Source organism: Carassius auratus, chromosome 35 (genome assembly GCF_003368295.1).
Source record: "Carassius auratus strain Wakin chromosome 35, ASM336829v1, whole genome shotgun sequence".
NCBI classification, from domain to species: domain Eukaryota; kingdom Metazoa; phylum Chordata; class Actinopteri; order Cypriniformes; family Cyprinidae; genus Carassius; species Carassius auratus.
Genome location: NC_039277.1, coordinates 11,971,859 through 11,990,096, shown reverse-complemented (window position 1 = coordinate 11,990,096; position 18,238 = coordinate 11,971,859). Strand labels below are relative to the sequence as shown.

The window sequence follows — 18,238 nt, the reverse complement described above, 5'->3', positions numbered from 1 at the left end:
AAATAATTTATTGTGACGTTTAAAAACGTGAAAAATGTATTTGAAGTAGAAATCTTTAGTAAAATGGTAAATTTATTTACTGACACTTTTGATCAGTTTAATCCATCCTTGCTGAATAAAAAAAAGTCCTTAAAAATCTTACTGACCGCAAACTTTCGAACAGTAATGTGTGTAAACAAATATATTGTTATTTGAATCGAATATAATTTTATTTGTCTTTATTTATAATTTAACTTTTTTATCAAAACATTTTCAGATTTCTATCGGTAATTTTTATTGATTTAATAAAATTAGTATATATATATTTTTTTTTTTAAAGTAAAAGAAGTGTTTCGTTGTTTGTATTAGTTTATATCATATTTATTTTGAGACCCTTAAAGTGAAAGGTCACCAAATCTGTCACTCATTACTCACAATAATATAATTCCAAAACAATATACTGTTTTTAATCCACGGAAAATATTGGATAATATATGCCATGGACCCTCTGTACAAATCTACACAACTCTAAATTGACAGAATTTTCAGTGGAATATTCCTGTTAAAGTGTCTCTAAAGTGAATATTGTGAGATCAGTGATTCACAGGACAAATTTGATTATAAATATGTATATCTGCCTTTTCCCTTCCCAGCAACTTGAAGAAAAGCTTCAAGAGCAGTCAGACTACGAGGAGATCAAACGAGAACTGGGGTAAGTTTTGAAGCACTAATTCTGTCAGCGCAAATAATCCTGACGCTTCAACCTTTTCCCTCGCATTTATGTGAATATTTTAGCATTATTAACATTATTTTAACGCTGATGGGACTGTTGCATCAACCTTAACGTGACATTCAAGTGTGTAATAGCATGAATTGGCTTTAAGGTGGGCCTAAATAAGCAAAGGTTTTGTTTGGAGTGACCTGACCTGGTGTTGTTTATCCACATACATAATTAAAGACCCTCAGACCATCCTTAACCTTTATCCACTGCTGTGTTATGCATGTATCTTCCCCATCCTCTATCGCTCCAGGGCTCAAATTGTGAGTTTTCGGTACCTGGTGGTCTTGAACTTTACAGTCAGATGTACTGAATTTGATCTGATGTAGTTCAGCCAGCTGATATATGAACCGCAGAGACCGCCAAACCACGTCTGCGCACGGACCTTTTATTCCCATATTTTACCAGAAGGAATTTTACTCCGCGGTAATCTCAGTTCTGTTTAATAAATTCAAAGAACCTTAGGTATGCAAGGAGTATTGGGTCTTATTTTTGAGAAAAGCAGATTAAGTGTGTTGTCGGAGTGGTTTCTGCTCGGGACTGAGGGATTGCTGCGTTTCATCTCCAGCCACAGCTGTAATGAGGAGGCTAACGTAGTTTGCATCGGCGATAACTTAATTGAGTGATGTGTGTGTTTCTGGCTCGGCCGCTCATCTGTGTGTGTTGGGAGGCTTCAGGAGATGTCTGGCTGTCTGTTGCATAACTTGATTTTAGGCGTAATATTTCCAATTGGGACTTATAAAGCAAATAATCCATGAATAGAGGGTGTTGTTAAGATCTGCGCTGCTCTGATGATCAACCTAAAAAGCTGCTTTGCTGGATGTATATTGATAGCTTGTTGTCTACTCGAGGCAAATTCCACCGTAATATAATGAGCGTTTTCACCCAAAAGGCTTTTGAAAATGGCGCTGTTTAATCCATAGATAACAGATCAGTAATGGGTAGAGTGCAGCTAGGCACACAGGTTAATTTGAGTAACGTGATTGGAGGTGTCAAAGGAATTTTCGAATTATGATACTGAACGCTGAGCCAACGCTTATTAAGCCGAGCGGCGTTCAGTTCTTGAGCTGAATCGGACAGCGAAGGCTTCAGGATGAACGTTAGGCTTTGTGACACCATTATTTTAATATGTAAACACGTTCTTTCACTCTTAACAGCAGCCTGAAATCAGTGGAGCACAACTCATCAGATCATCACTCTTCAGTACAGGTAAGAAGAAAGAAGGAAAAGAAAGTTGATTGTATTGATTTATTCTTCTAATGCATTGTAATAGTTAAAGGCAGCATGATTGATTGCTTTTGATGTATTGTAAATGCTGAATATTATGTTATGAATTTGTCCTTGTTCATTTCTAAAACTATTTTTTTTTTCTTTAATAAATACATGTGAAAGAGCTGATAGTGGAGTGTTTTATTTTCTTTCTTTCTTTTGTTTATAACTTTCCTTTGGTTTGTTTCTTCCTTTATATTCCTTTTTCTTCATTCCTCATTTCATTTTTTCCTCTTTCCATTTCCTTCCTTGCTTCCTTTCTCAATTCTTTCCTTCCTAAACCTTTCCATTTGTTTCTTCTTCCCTTTGTTCCTTCCTCACCTTTTTACATTTTCTCTCCCCCCTTTATTTTCTTGCCTTTACGTAACTTGTTATTTTCTTCCATTTCCTTTTGTCTTTCCTCACTTCCTTTCATTTCTCATTTCATCTGTCCATTTCTCTTCCATTTCCTCTTAATTCATTCCTTCCTCACTTCTTCCTTCTTTCATTTCTTTCTTTGCTTTTCTCAATTTTTTCCTTCTTAAACTTTACATTTTGTTTCTCCTCTTTCCTTCTTATGACTTTACTTTTGTTTTTCTTCCTTGATTTTCCTTCTTCCTGTTTTTCTTCATTCCTCACTTCCTTGTCCCCACTTCCTCACATTTTTGTTCTCTTACTTCCCTTCCTTTGCTACGTTCCTGTGTATTTTTATCTCTAACCCTTATCCATCCTTCATTCTAGGACTCATCCAAGCCATTGGAGATGTTGCTGACGGGGAAAGTCCATAGCCAGCTGTCAGAGAGCGCTTTGAAACGACTGGCCAACAATGACTTCAGTGGTGAGTTTACATGGTATCCAGCCTCTTCCGAGGTACATTAACCAGCCAGTCACTGGAAAATTGCGAAGTTGCAGCTTACACACAGGAGCTGGCATGATTTATTGATTGCTTTTTTCCAAACCTAACTTCACCTAAAATGCAGCCGGACACGCAACATGACCTAATAAAACTTTCCGAGCTTTATGGCTGTATGATTTTATTTTGCCCCAAGAAAAAAACAAACAAATATATATCCTAACAGACCGTCCTGAGAGTGACGAGTTAGGTTTGGAGGCATTTTTGTTGTTAAGGTCAGTTCATCCTTTTCTAGAGGCAGCAGTATATTACGCTTTGGCTTGTAGGAGATCAGGTCACCTGGGGCTTGCATAAATCCTGAACGGCTAGTAGAGATCAGTGTGATAATTAAGCCTTATTTCCCTTTTTCTGCTCTTCCGACAACGCTCTATGAGTGTAAGGTTGGAAATGTCATTACAGAACACCTCTGGACACCCCTATGGAGATCATACATTTAATTTGCGTTTTAAATGTGACTTTCTATCACAAAGTTTGCATTTTTAAACCTGGCATTTGCTGCTGACGGGAGAATCATGTGAGATGGCAGCATGCATCTGTCTCTGACAGCCAACAGAATTCTGTTGCGCTGAATATTGATTTTGCCATCACTGTATAAAGTGATGGTATTGTTGTGGAAGTGCACACAGCAGAGGTGTTTTGTCATGGCAAAAAGGATAACCGTACTGACACCCACAAGCCCTTGCAGTGAACAGTCCCCACAGCATGAGCAGGTAGCCCACGCACAGTTGCCTGGCCTGATATCTCTGGACATGCCTGCTAGTCTACAGACCTCAGAGGAGATCAGTGTTAAAACATCAGCCTGTGGCACACACACATTCACAACACAGATTTCCTTGAAGCATGCAGAACAAGTCTTTGGCACTTTGCTTCTGCTTGTTTTTTTTGTTTTTAGAAAATAACATTTAATGGACATTTTGAATTTATCTTAATTTGATTAATAGGAGAAAAAAGGTAAATGTAGATATGGCCGTGCAGCTGAAAAAATTTGTTAAAGCTTTTTTTCACTCTAGTTCCACAATTAATTACAGAGAAACAGCAAGTGACACATTCAGTTGACACTTAAAAAAAAAAGCTTTGTACAAAAACGTACTCTCAAAAAATGATTTTATGTACAGTGACCGTGTACATTGGAGTTATATTCAGCAGCTCTCTGAACACTTGATTTGTAATTGATCAAATGATATTCTGCCCTCATATATTCGTGAATAATGATTGCTTTGTATAAATATTGTCTTTTGTTCCAGGTAACCAATGCTAGTTTGAATGTCTCCAGTATCACTCTGTTCTCTTTCTTCTCACATAATTAAATCATTTCAACATTGCATCTATTTATTAAGTAGCCATGTAATAAGTGGCGTAATGTACAGGAAGTAGGCCAGTATCCCAAATTAAACACCTTTAGGATGATACAAAATCACCTTGACAGGATTTTACTGTACATTTATCTCCTAAATATTTTTAGCAGTAGTCTAAATCAGTACCCATGATTTTTCTCATCAGGTATTTTTATTTATTTTTTCTACAGGATCAGTGCGGCGGAAAAGTAAAGAAACCACAGTGGAAAACCCTCAGCGTCTTCCTGCCACTCCAGTCCCTACCACACTCCAGGGGTCCCCTCCTCCCCCCTCCCCCCAGCTTTTGATGAGGACGGGCACCGCTACCTCCGAATCTGCTGCCAGTGCCAACGGTACCCACCCTTTCTCCCCCACGGGCATCGGGCCAGACTTCTTTACCCCCGGCATGGCCAGCGTGGGTGCCACGTTCCCCCCATTGGCTGGCAAAATGGCACTCAACTCTCTTCTTCAGAGGCAGCTCATGCAAACCATCTACACCAAAGCCCTCCACGACACTTCTCCAAGTTCTGTGCTCTTCGGGCCACCCCATTACGCTACAACCAACTCTCTCTCCAGCCCCCTACCCCCGCAGTCAGCGGGCAGCCCGGAGGTTAACGGCCTGGCGCCCTCTCCCAGCCAGTCGGAGGGTGCAGGCAGTACATCAGAAGGGGAGGAAATGGACACATCTGAGATTGCTCGACAGGTCAAGGAGCAGCTAATCAAACACAACATCGGCCAGCGTGTGTTCGGCCATTATGTGTTGGGTCTGTCCCAAGGCTCGGTTAGTGAGATTCTGGCCCGGCCCAAACCCTGGAGCAAGTTGACTATCCGTGGCAAAGAGCCCTTTCACAAGATGAAGCACTTCCTGTCTGATGAGCAGAACATCCTGGCACTTAGGAGCATCCAGGGCAGGCAGAGAGGTCAGTTACAGAGCAGATGATCTCCCATCGCACGTTTATTTTCAAGCAGTATGCATGGGATTAAATAGTGCTCAGTAAACAGCATGGTAATTGCTGCCTCATGTAAGTTACTTAAACATACAGTACAGACCAAAAGTTTGGACACACCTTCTCGTTCAAAGAGTTTTCTTTATTTTCATGACTATGAAAATTGTAGATTCACACTGAAGGCATCAAAAAATGAATTAACACATGTGGAATTATATATGGAATTATATACATAACAAAAAAGTGTGAAACAACTGAAAATATGTCATATTCTAGGTTCTTCAAAGTAGCCACCTTTTGCTTTGATTACTGCTTTGCACACTCTTGGCTTTCTCTTGATGAGCTTCAAGAGCTAGTCACCTGAAATGGTCTTCCAACAGTCTTGAAGGAGTTCCCCGAGAGATGCTTAGCACTTGTTGGCCCTTTTGCCTTCTGTCTGCGGTCCAGCTCACCCCTAAACCATCTCGATTGGGTTCAGGTCCGGTGACTGTGGAGGCCAGGTCATCTGGAGCAGCACCCCATCACTCTCCTTCTTGGTCAAATAGCCCTCGATGCCTTCAGTGTGACAATTTTCATAGTCATGAAAATAAAGAAAATTCTTTGAATGAGAAGGTGTGTCCAAACTTTTGGTCTGTACTGTAGGCATACTGATGTTAGCAGTCTCGCATGTAGAGCACGTATTTCTTTAAAGAGTCAAATCAGATACTTTAAATAGTCAAATATGTGCAGTAAGAAGAAAGGGCAGTGCTTTGCGATTGCTGTGATCCAGCTCTGATCCTTATGGAAGCTTGTTTTTTGCCTCAGACTAATAAATAAAACAGGTAATTGTGAACTAAATTTTTTTTTTATAAAAACCTGTGGGAAATAAAGTTGCATTTGTGAGATATAAAGTTACAATAGTTAAGATATAAAGTTGTGATTTTGAGGTGTGGAGTCACAATTGTGAGGTATTCTGTCATGAGATATAAAGTTGCAGTTGTGAGATGAATTCAGTTCTAAAGTCTTATTTGTGAGGTATGAAGTTAGAATTGTGAGGTATACATTAACATTTGTGAGAGGTAAAGTCATGTTCATGAGATAGGAAGTAATATTTGTGAGGTATAAAGTCACCACTTTTGACACATTTGAGGGTTGGAAATCTTGAAAATCTACATTAGTTAGGTATGAAGTCACATTTGTGAGGTAAAAGTAGCATTTCTAAGGCCTGAAGTCTTATTTGGGAGGTATAAAGTTGCAACAGTGTCAAATTAAATAAAGGTATCAAATCATTTTGTGAGGTAGTTGCAAGTGAAATATTAAGTCACGTTTGTGAGGTAAAAACTGGCAAGTAAATGAATTATGAAGTCCTGTGGCTCAAGTGGTAGAGCATTGCGTTAACAGTGTAAGGTTGTGGGTTCGATTCCCAGGGAACACATGTTAGGTAAAAACTCTTAGCCCGAATGCACTGTAAGTCGCTTTGGATAAAAGCATCTGCTAAATGCATAAATATATATATATATACATATAGGCTATATCAAATTTCGCATTTGTGAAGTATAGTCATATTTGTGAGATATAAAGTTGTGATTTTGAGATGAATTTGCATTTGTGAGGTAAAAAGTTTAAAAGGTAAAAGCATTTCTGAGGTAAAGAGTTTCAATTATGAGAAAAGTAGTCACATTTCTGATGTAAAAAAATAAATAAATTACATTTGTGAGATATGAAGACATAATCTTTAAGTATGAAGTCGCAGTCACCTTTTTTCTTTACTGTAGACAAAAACAGGCTTCCATGGTTCCCTTCCAATAAGCTTTAGGCTAAACTAACCATGGTGCACATAACCTTTAAAATTAGGAGTCCTCAGATAACTACTAGACTAGACTACTAGAGACTAGAGACTAGATTCTGTCTGAAACACTCAGTACTCAGCTGGCACAGCCAGCGTGTTGATTAGAGCTAAACTTCAGCAGTCTACCCTTTCTTTCATTTCCGTCTCAGCCTACGGGTGAAGAGGAAGTTCAGAGAAGTTTGCGAGCATTATGTTTTGCCTCAAGTCTGTGCTTCACAGCTAGAGCGAACAAATCAAGGCCGAGCCCAGCGTGAGCGAGAGTACTTGCATATGAGGGCAGTTGGCTGTGAATCCTCGAAGCCGTGTTGAACCGAGTCTTAAGTTTGTTCAATCTAGCTGTGAGGCAGTAGTTTTGAAACCAAGCCGGAGCTGAAAAAGGCTGACTGTGCTGCCCGTGCGTCTGCACACCGGTTTGGAACGTCTTCAAGGGAGTGTGGTCTGGCTGTCTGCCTCCATAGTGTCAGCTTGTGGTCTCCCATGGGAGTACGGACTTTGTAAAAACCTTAAAACCCATTCATTCACATCAAAGGCTTGGGCTAAAGGAGCACATTAACGTTGAAATAATCACTTGAGTGAGTTCTACATGGTGCAGGTGGCTTTCTTTGAGGTCAGAATCGGTCGATATGTGTTCAAGCTTAACAAACTACCATTCAAAGGATATTTCCATGTATCTGTCCATGTAAAGGTATTACTTTGGCTTAGTATTACTAAGTGCTCTCAAAACTGACTGTGAAGACATTCTGACAACCATTTCAGATCAGGGCTCAACAATAAGGATTTTTTCATTTTTATTTTCAGTAATAGCTGGAAATTGTAAAACTACAGTGTAACTGAAAGCTATGGATTTATTCATACTTTTTGTTGGAAAATGATTGCATGTGGTGTGAAACTTAACTGATTTGTTGTGACGAAGGCTAGTCATTCTCTCGCAAATATGGCAAAACTTAATCTGTGTTAGCTAAATCAGCAGAAATCAGATTCCAAATGCAAGGTATTTGCAAATGTAAAATATACCAGACCTGTAGGTCAGGTGACTTTTCTGTTAAAAGGCCTAAAAGAAAATCTCTCATTCTCGGGTCATTCTTATTGTTGAGCCCTGGAGATGATTGGAGAAGTTTAGGGCTTGGTCTTACTTTATTTCTATCTTCCGCCACTTGTTTTCCAACAGAGAACCCAGGCCAGAACCTGAACAGAGTGTTTCAGGATGTTCCGAAGCGAAGAACCGGCTCGGAAGGCTCCACGCGGCCAGGTCTGTCTCACGCCTCCCCTCTCGTGTTCCGGGTTTCTCCAGTCTCAGAACCGCTGTGTCTTGTATGTTTTTGTTGTGCTGGTCTGTTTCTTCTCAATCTCTGGCCTGGAATCTGTTGCAAAACAAGTGAGTGAGACGGACAGGGCTGGAAGAGGTGTGACCTGAATTTAAAAAGATCTCGTTCAGACTGTCGGAAGACAGCTGTTTACAATAAATGCTACACCTTTGACTTCACAGATTAGTTTCAAGCTCTGAAAAAAAAACTGTGTGTGAGTGTTATCATGTCTGAACCAATGTAACTTTCCATCACGGAGGTCCTTGAGAAGTCTGTCCTGTTATTTCGTGGTCAGCTTGTGTGTGTGTGTGGCAGAATCCTTCAGGCACATCAACAGTGCCACCACATTACAACTGGTGGTTGCGTCTCCCCCAGGGTGGCGCTGTGGGTGGCTAGCCACCCCTGTGTGTGTGTGTGAGAGAGAGAGAGAGGGCGAGAGAGCATTACATCCACCTCACACACGTCCAGCTGCTCTCCTCACACACCAGTGACTCTGACCTTGCCCTGCTGCCCACTGCTCATCCGGCACTTTCCCTCTTCCACTTTTTCCCTCTCTCACTCTCTCCATATTTATTATTATTGCACCGGCCTGTCTAATGATATTTCCACACAAGCTCTGTTGTTTCTCATGGATTTTTTCCAAATCTTACATCTCTTTGTTGTGGAGGACAGGAAAAGGTTTCAATCCTTGCACAGGAACTGCAGCTTTAGCCTCGGGCAGCACAAGTGCTGATACACAATATTTTAGATAAGCAAACGATTGCTAATGGTTTTTTAGTTTTGTGCCTTTGAGTTTGGTTGCAGGATTGAAATTTCAGAAAATAAAAAAATGCCAGGCTTATTTTAGCGTATCGGATAATTTGTTGTTTAGAATAAGCTTGTGTTTGCATCTGTTTGAGCTCTTGCTTTGTCATGCAGAAATAGCAACAGTTTAAAGATTGTATAGGTGACCCTGGACCACATAACCTGTCATAAGGGTCAGATTTTCAAAACTGAGATTTATATATCATCTGAAAGCTCCATTGATACATGGTTTGTTTTTATAGGACAGTAATTGGCCGAGATACAACTTTTTGAAAATCTGGAATCTGATGGTGCATAAAAATCTAAATACTGAGAAAATAACTTTTAAAGTTATCCAGATGAAGTTCTTAGCAATGCATATCAAAAAATAAGTTTTGATATATTTACAGTAGGAAATGTACCAAATATCTTCATGGAACATGATCCTTACTCAATATCCTAATGCTTTTTGGCATAAAATAAAAATCTGTAATTTTGACCCATACAATGTATTTTTGGCTATTGCTACAAATATACCCCAGCGACTGGTTTTGTGGTCCAGGGTCACATATTTCAAGACAAAACTGAACTAAATGTTTTTACACATGAAGTGTCACTCACAGCTACATGTCCTTCTCGTGTCTTCTCAGGTAACATCACCACACGGATCCGCACGCCTGAGACCGGCTCCGATGAAGCCATCAAGTCCATCTTGGAACAGGCAAAGAGAGAGTTGCAAGTGCAGAAAGCAGGCGAGTCTTTTTCTGTCATCAAGAAATCAAGGAATGATCAAGGCATTCACATGTGTTCTCCACTTCCCCACAATCAGTTAGCTTTACTTCCTGTAGGATAGTTAGGTCACTGTCGCCACCTGAATACCATCATTCTTGCATTCACTTTCTCCAATTTGAAATTGTAATAATATTTCATCATATTACTGTTTTACTATAGTATTGATCAAGTAAATGTAGAGAGACTGACTTCATAAACTTATTAACCCCAAACTTTTGAATAATAGTGTATTTTGGCTAAAACTGTAATTGCAATGCAGATTTTTGAACAAGCACTGTCTAAAACAAGTGATTATATCAGTCAATAACATACTGAGTCGTATCCCCCCTGTTTTTGAGTGTTTAAATTCCCTCCTTTACCTTTTCCTGTCCAAGCTTGTGTAACGGAATTAAACTAACTGTCTCTTCCCCACCTGCCACTGCAGACGGTGTGGGGGAGAGGCATCGGCGATCAGGTTACCACAGAGGGTCGGGCAGCTATTTCCAAATATATGCACACAGTCTAAGACTTGGTGAGGTTTTGTGCTGTCTGTTGAAAGTTTCCCCCAAGATTTCCCCCCATACCAAGAGCGCTACTGCTTCCAATGAACTTCAAATTGTCGTAAATCAGTCTGAGCCATGGAGATTTGTACCAATGAGCGATGTGTGGTTTATGTATTAACATCAGTAAAAAAATGATTTTGAGATTGACGTTGAGAAATCTTTTACGGCGTAACTCACAGAAAACAGACGTCTTTGTTTAACTTTTTTATTTGAAACTAAAATATATAATATTTGTAAATTATGTCACATTAAACTCCAAATTTATTCAGAAGTATTATTGGGTAGCATAGGGCAGCAATCTCTTATTGGTACCTTTTAAAGGAAACAAAAATTCTGTCATCATTTACTCACCCTCATGTTTTTGCCAAACTGTATGACATTCATTCTTCTGTGGAACAAAAAAAAAGATGTTTTGGAGAATGTTCGCGCTGCTCAATTCCACACTTTAGAAGTATGTGATTAGGGGTTTTCAAGCTCCAAAAATGATGTAAAACTCCACAAGAGTATCATAACAGTAGTCTTTACAACAAATTAAAAAAAAACATTTAAAATTTAAAATTAAAATTAAATTTGTTGTACTCTTGTTTTTTTTTTTAGCTTAACATCTTGCAGTCACTGTATCTTTTAATTGTTCCACTGAAGAAAGTTTGGAAAGGGTTTGCAAAACACGAGGATTAGATAATAACGCCAGAATTTAAATTTTTCTCTTTTATGAGTAATAATATGGTGATTTATAGATAAAACCGATTGTGACCACTTACATGTTCTCCTCTGTTCCTGCAGTTGAGAGTTCTCAGCCTCCGTCCTCCTCCAGCAGCTCCGACGAGAACATTCGTTCCATCCTTGAGCAGGCTCGGAGGGAGATGGAGGCCCAGCAGGTGGCTCTGGAGCCTGTACTGAAGGCCAACTCTATGGCCCCGACTGATCTCTCGCTCCTGGGCTCCCCGCTCTCCACCCTCCCATACACCCCTATTGCTCAGTCTCTGAAGAAGCCCTCCACCTCTCCTCTCTTGGACTTCCACAGTGGAGTGAAGAAGGAGATGGGTGAGGTGGCCGTCTCAGATGTGGGGGTGGACGGTGTGCCCAAGCTCGGACGTCTCTCTGAGAGTGGAGGAGGTTTAGGTGGGGGTTCTTGGAGGGAGCACTGGTGGAGCACAGGTCTCTCTGAGCATCGCGGAACTGGGCAGCCCTCTGTTAGTGAAGATGCACACGGCCAAGAGGATAGCAAGGAGGTATAGTGCATTTTTAATACATTTTGATGCCACATATCCCCATATACCCACAGTATTACCTCTACTGTATATCCCTTACAATTGAATCTCTTTTAAATGTTACTGTAGAATTTTCATGTATAAATATTTACAGTTTATTAATGTATTGATGACTTTAAGTGTTCTTTTTACTAGTATAACTGTGGTATTTATTAATCATTCATTGTATTTTTATATTTTTATTTTTCATTTTAAATTTAGTTTTTAGTGCTTTTTTTATTTTTATTAGTTTTTTTTTAAATATTAATTAAATATTAAACCTTAAACAGTTATAAAATATTTATATTAAGATTTAATTTATTTCTATTTTCATTTTGGTAATTCTACTGCAACTTCAGCTTATTTTCTTTTTTGCCAAGGCAATTTTAGTTTATGTAATATTTATATTTTAAATTATTTTTACATTTTACAATTACATTTAATTAAAACTATTTTAATAGTTTTAGTTAACAATAACAATACTGTTAATACTTTGACACTATATTTTTTATCTATGCAAGAAAGAACAATGAAACTAATGGAATAATGATGAATTTAGTATTTTATATATAAATATATATTATTTTTCTGCGGACCCCAGCACACCCTTAGACCCCCTTTGACACCCTGCAAAATCCTCCGTCCTAGCAACTGCACACCAATATGCTAGCAACCACCAAAACATCTATTTTGCATACAGAGAATAACATTTCATTCATAAGTGCTATGTTTACTTTACATCAGTCCAGTCAGAATATTCTCACCCTTGCATACCAGAATAGCCCACTTCCTCCTCCTTAAGCCACATGCAGTTTCCTCATATGGCTAACCCCAACTTTTGCTATTTGTCCCCACCAGAAGCTCCCTCGGCTGGGCAGCACTGCGCCCGTGGCTCCTGCTTCCTCTCTGGATTACTGGAAAGACTGGCCGAGCTCAGAGTCCCCATACTCCCAGAGCTCAGAGCTGAGTCTGCAGATGCCCAGCGGCAGCGAGACCCCTCAGAGCAGCCCACTGCCTTCCTCCTCGCCTTTACTGTCCCTCCCCAAAGTCGCCAAACCTGTGGTGCCCCCGCTTACACCTGAGCAGTACGAGTACTACATGTACCAGGAAGTGGACACTGTCGATCTCACACAGCAGGTCAAAGACAAACTAGCCAAGAATGGCATCTGCCAGCGAATCTTTGGCGAGAAGGTCAGTGCTTTTCACATCAGATACGCTTCCAACGATTGCCCACTAAGAAACGATTTGAGCACTCGTATGTTGGTTTCGTTTTAATACTTGCAAATTTATGAGTTTGTAATACCAGCTGCAACTTTCTTCTTATTGCATCATGAAATTTCTTCGTATTTGATTCTGTTTTTCTCTGAATCTGATGTACCATATCTCCTGTGTGCGTGCCTGTGTGTGTTTGTGTGGGTTGCAGGTGCTAGGCCTCTCTCAGGGGAGCGTGAGCGACATGCTCTCTCGGCCAAAGCACTGGAGCAAGCTCACACAGAAAGGGAGAGAGCCGTTTATACGCATGCAGTTATGGCTGAACGGAGAGCTGGGCCAGGCACTGCTGCCAATGCCTGGACAGACACAAGGTAACACCCCATCACTGTTTACCATCACACACTCAAATGTAGATGTCACTGAGTTTAATCTATACGGAGAAAAATGCATAGTGCCTCAAGACGGATGTGAAAGCTTCTAGTTTCTGATGTGGCTTTGGTTTCTCGGTTTCACTCCTCGCATCCTGAGCTGCCATCAAAGCCACCATTCATTCGGCTTCCTTATCACTTGGCATGGGCGTTCGAGAATGCAGAACTCTCCCTCCTATCTCTTTTTCACCAATCGCATCCGCCGCTCCTCGCCAAAACTAGTCTTTTCTCAAATATCTAACACTGAAAATATCACAAGACATCCATTTTTTGACAATCCAGTCAATTCTGGATTGAGAATCTCGTTTCATTCTGAAAGGTTTCATTTTGACTTTAATGGATGACTAATAATATATGTCCGACTAATATAGCGCACTCTGAGATGCAGTTCAAGAAGAAAATCTACATTTCCTGAAAATATTAATGTCTGCATTACTTTAACAGTTAGACAGATACTGGTTTTAGCCTAGCTTGAATAAATGACCGAAGGCAAACCAAATCTTAGTGTAGTTCAGCCAGCTGTTCCTCGCTCAGCCTCACTGGTGGGAGAATTGAAATTACTCATGACTAAATGGATACAGGATCATACTGTTGACCCACTTTTAATGTGCAATCGTTCTGCTAGGACAACAGTGTTCTGGTGATCGATCTGAGATGTTTATTAAAGCGCTATGTTATTATTAGCAGTCATACTTAGGGTTAAAGATTCGAACAAGCCCCTAAACCTAAGTAGCACACCTTGGTGTGTTATTTAATCCATGTTGCTTGTACTATGGATGTGTATATCTAACATTTTGAGTTATGTAAAAGTAGATAAGTAGAAAAGAGTAGATGTAAAAATCTAGTTTTTATTTTGCAGTTCAAGGCCTTTTTAAACCCCGTTATGCGTTTATTAGCAGTCATCAATTTTTATTTTTCCATTGACCTGGATTTCAAGGAAAGGCGTTGGGGGGTTGGGTTAAATCGGTGCAGTGTGGATGGGGAGGGGGGGTTTGTCTCACAGGGGCCATCCAGAAAAGGCCCCCTGGGCTTTCTCAAGGGCCTCCTTGAGCTGTTGTAATCAATTAGCCCATCAGCACCAGGATATATGATAATTACCCGCCTCTCCTCCTTTGTGACTGGCTGCCGAGCGCACCATCATGCTCCAGTGGCTGATTAATATGCAAATAATCAGCCGATGGAATGATAAATGGGAGTCAAGCTGTGCGTGTGAGTGCGAGGCCGATTATGATGAATAGCACTTGCTTGCTGTCCTACTTAAAAAAGCCTTTCTCTGTCATTTTTATCACAAATTAAGCCAAGTTTATATATTATAGTTATATATTATAGTTATATATTATAGCTGTGAGTTCAGCTGGAGATGCAATAGGCGGGGATTAAAAGGAATAGGAAATGGTCAACTTTGGAAACGAGGCTGTTAGCTTAAACAGAAATGTAAATGCCACACCATTTTCTTGTTTAATGCAAACTATGAAGAATTTCAATTAACTTTGATATTACGATGGATTTTAGACACACACCGAGACAAAAATCTAAGATTATTGTCATTTTGAAAATTAATGTTTTTTTATTTTAATGTAGTTCTTTATTTTTAGTTATATTATATTGTAACATTATAATTATAACCGAATTATAACACCTTGATCATTTTAAGGTATCCTTTTTAAATAAAAGTATTATTAATTTTTTAATTCTGACACAAATTTTTGAACCATAATGTATATTATATTATATTATATTATATTATATTATATTATATTATATTATATTATATTATATTATATTATATTATATTATATTATATTATATTATATTATATTATATTATATTATAAAAGCTCCGGGGGTTTATTCCCTTTAAATTGTGATTTTTTTTAAATGTCTTTAATATTTTATTAACTATATTAACCTAGGTATAAGGATATATGTTTACACACACATTCATGTGGTGATGTGCCAGTGTGGGGTGAAAGTGTGTTTAAATGAACTGGCCAGGCTTGACCGATTTGGTAGATAATCTGAACAGCAGGCACCATAATGGCTCAAGCTTTAGACGTCTGTAATGGGTTTCTTTCTTCCAGCTGCCCCGTTCTGTGCCTCACAGCTTTCAGCATGGAGCACTTAGCACTGAGCTAATGCACCTCAGCAAAAAAACAAAAACAAAAAAAAACCTGTAAATGGTGGCAGGGCACAAGAAAGAGGCCAGTGTGGATTTAAAACAGGACGTTTCTGATGACTCCGATTGATTTAGGTCAACCGATTGGTATATGCTGATTTATAGACAGAAGGGAGCCTGTTATAGCTTACAAAAAAAAAAATGTAATGAAACTTGTCATCATTTACTCACCCTCAAGTTTAGCCAAACCAGTATGACTGGCTTTCTTTTGTCTGCACATTCACTGTAAATGCACAGCAAATTGTTACATTCTTCAAAATTTTACTCTAAAGGCACTGAAGAAATAATCATTTTTAATTTTGGGGGGTGAATGGTCTCTTTCACATAAACCATGTTGGAAAATTAAAGGAAAGAAAAGGAACACACTAAAGGTTGAAAAAAGAAGTCTAAAATCCTAGATGTTACAACACTACACAAGGTTCTTCCTGTTCGCTGTCTGTTGTCCTCTAGCAAGTGTCCTGTATATTGCCTGTCCTTACTGACCCTCATTAGGACGACACACTCAACCGGGCTAAAACAAGCTCTCCTCCAGGGTTTGTGTGTGTGTGTATGCATAGGTAGGTGTGTGAGTGTGTGTGTGAGTTGAAGAGCACTCCATGACCCCTCATCAGTCTCTGCAGATCCTCTCCTCTGAATGTCAGTCCGTCCTTGTGATCGTCCAATCAGAACTCAGTTAAGATTTGACTGCACTGTAGTTTGAGCTTAGAATGTTTTCGGACCTGTTCACTTTAAACTTGTTGTGCACGTATGAGACGCAATCCCATCGTGCTTCAGAGTTAGGGCCAGAAAGATGAAGGCTTTCATGTTTATTCTCGTTTTTGAAATAATTCTCACCAAGGCTGCAGTTATTTAATCAAAAATACAATAAAAACCGTAATATTGTGAAATATTATTACAATTTAAAATAACTTTTTTTTTAAATACATTTTAAAATGTAATTTATTTCTGTGATGGCAAAGCTGAATTATAAAATTTGCATCACAAATGCCTTTACTGTCACTTTTGATCAACTGTATGTGTCCTTGTTGAATTATAGTATAGTATGTTGAATTAAAGTATTAATTTCTTTAAAACCCTCCTTTAACATTAGACCACGCTGAAGTTTGAGGTTTGAGAACGTCTTGATTGGATATTTTTGGACCTGTTCGGTTTAAACTGTTCGGTATGAGATTCAATCCCATCATGCATCAAAATTAGGGCTGGACAGATGTAGGCTTTCACGTTTGTGCTGCTTATTCCAGCTCTGTTTGTGTGTGTGTGCTCGGCCACACACATAGCTTCATTAACCAGCTGTGTGTCCAGATGTGGCCGCCCCTCCCGTCCTCTTTATCACACGCGTACACACTGGTTACTTGCAGCATGTCACAGGAACATCCTGTCATTCCCGCTCATGTCCCTAAAACACCTCCTACCTCCCTCGCTCTCCTCCCACACACTCACACACACACAGACCATGCCGCCAGTCAAACTGTCACCAGGCTGTGCGTGGTCTTGCTGCAGATCTGATATGACTGCCTGCTCCTCGCCTTGAGCGCGCTGCTCTCTGTTCGCCGTGTCCCCAAGCTCGGCATGCAGCTAATCCAAACTGACGCTTCCTCTCGATGCTCTCTTCACCACCAGCACTGCACTGCACTGCCACAGCCAACGAATCAGAGAATCCAGCTGAAATAGAGGGGCATAGGAAGATGGGAAATGAAAGGAAAGAGTATAAGAGAGAGTGTTGGGTTCTCAATGTCAGCGTATTAAAGATTAATTCACTCAAAATGAAAATTCGGTCATTATTAAGTTGCTCTTATTTCATGGCATACACAGTTGACTTTGTATTTTCTTTTAAAAACAAAAATAAAACATACTTTCTTTCTTTGTGCATGAGACAAGAATTTAAGCTCTCAAATTTCTAGAAATCTTTTTTTTTTATTCATGGTTGTATTTATCTGATTGCACTTTTATATACAAAATATAAAAATAAGTATTAAAATGTAAACACTTTAATTAAACAAAGTATATATATGTGTGTGTGTGTGTGTGTATGTATATATATATATATATATAGAAAAAGAGAATAATTTTTTAATTTAAAAATATTATTAGCTTTTTTTAAATGTAATTTATTTCTGTGATTTATTCCTTTTCCTTCTGAAATCATTCTAATATGATAATTTGGTGCTCCAAAAAATGTATTACTGCTATCAATTATTATCAAAACAGTTTTGCTGCTTGATATTTTTGTGGAAACTGATCATTTTTTCCCCTCTGTTCTTTAATGAATCGAAAGTAAAATCAGCATTTATTTCAAATAGAAATTTAGTAACATTATTAATGTCTTAACTGTCACTTTTGATCAATTAAGTGCATCCTTGCTGAAATATAGCATTAATTAAAAAATAAGAAATTGTACTACTTTAACCAACAGTGTAAATTCAGCCTTGTAGCTTGGAGAGTCTTCCAAACAATTACAATTTTTGGGCGAACTATAACTTTAAACCCAGAAATAAGCATTATTGGAGAAGCTACCTTGGTATAGACCTTATAAATTCACAGAACACCAAATGTGCGTGTCTCTCTTACTGGTTAATTTAATTGTCTTATTATGCTTCAAGAGAAGCTGTGACTTGGCATAACATGATGCATCTGTCACTGTCCATCACTTCCTGTTGCTGAGCAGGAAGACCTTGGTTAGGGTTAAGGTTTCACTGGCCACTTGCTCCATATTTAGATCGATCTT

General features: G+C 39.0%; 1 protein-coding gene and 1 long non-coding RNA gene across 5 annotated transcripts in view; one reads left to right on the top strand and one right to left on the bottom strand.

The window, feature by feature from the left end:
• Nucleotides 1–18,238, top strand: part of LOC113054412 (homeobox protein cut-like 1) — a 110,682-nt gene that overhangs the window by 81,580 nt on the left and 10,864 nt on the right. Inside the window, exons 12-21 of one of the 4 annotated variants that reach the window (XM_026219947.1) lie at nucleotides 633–691; nucleotides 1,915–1,966; nucleotides 2,747–2,843; nucleotides 4,444–5,172; nucleotides 8,196–8,276; nucleotides 9,765–9,866; nucleotides 10,331–10,417; nucleotides 11,232–11,680; nucleotides 12,557–12,889; nucleotides 13,122–13,281. In XM_026219947.1, the coding sequence (XP_026075732.1) occupies nucleotides 633–691; nucleotides 1,915–1,966; nucleotides 2,747–2,843; nucleotides 4,444–5,172; nucleotides 8,196–8,276; nucleotides 9,765–9,866; nucleotides 10,331–10,417; nucleotides 11,232–11,680; nucleotides 12,557–12,889; nucleotides 13,122–13,281 (2,149 nt within the window). The remainder of the gene's footprint in view (nucleotides 1–632; nucleotides 692–1,914; nucleotides 1,967–2,746; nucleotides 2,844–4,443; nucleotides 5,173–8,195; nucleotides 8,277–9,764; nucleotides 9,867–10,330; nucleotides 10,418–11,231; nucleotides 11,681–12,556; nucleotides 12,890–13,121; nucleotides 13,282–18,238) is intronic. The other 3 variants (XM_026219948.1, XM_026219949.1, XM_026219950.1) reach the window with 3 other exon arrangements.
• Nucleotides 8,264–11,331, bottom strand: LOC113054418 (uncharacterized). The gene is made up of 3 exons (XR_003277376.1): nucleotides 11,210–11,331; nucleotides 9,736–9,878; nucleotides 8,264–8,388 (listed from the first exon to the last, which is right to left on the bottom strand). It is a non-coding gene; the product is annotated as an uncharacterized LOC113054418 (long non-coding RNA).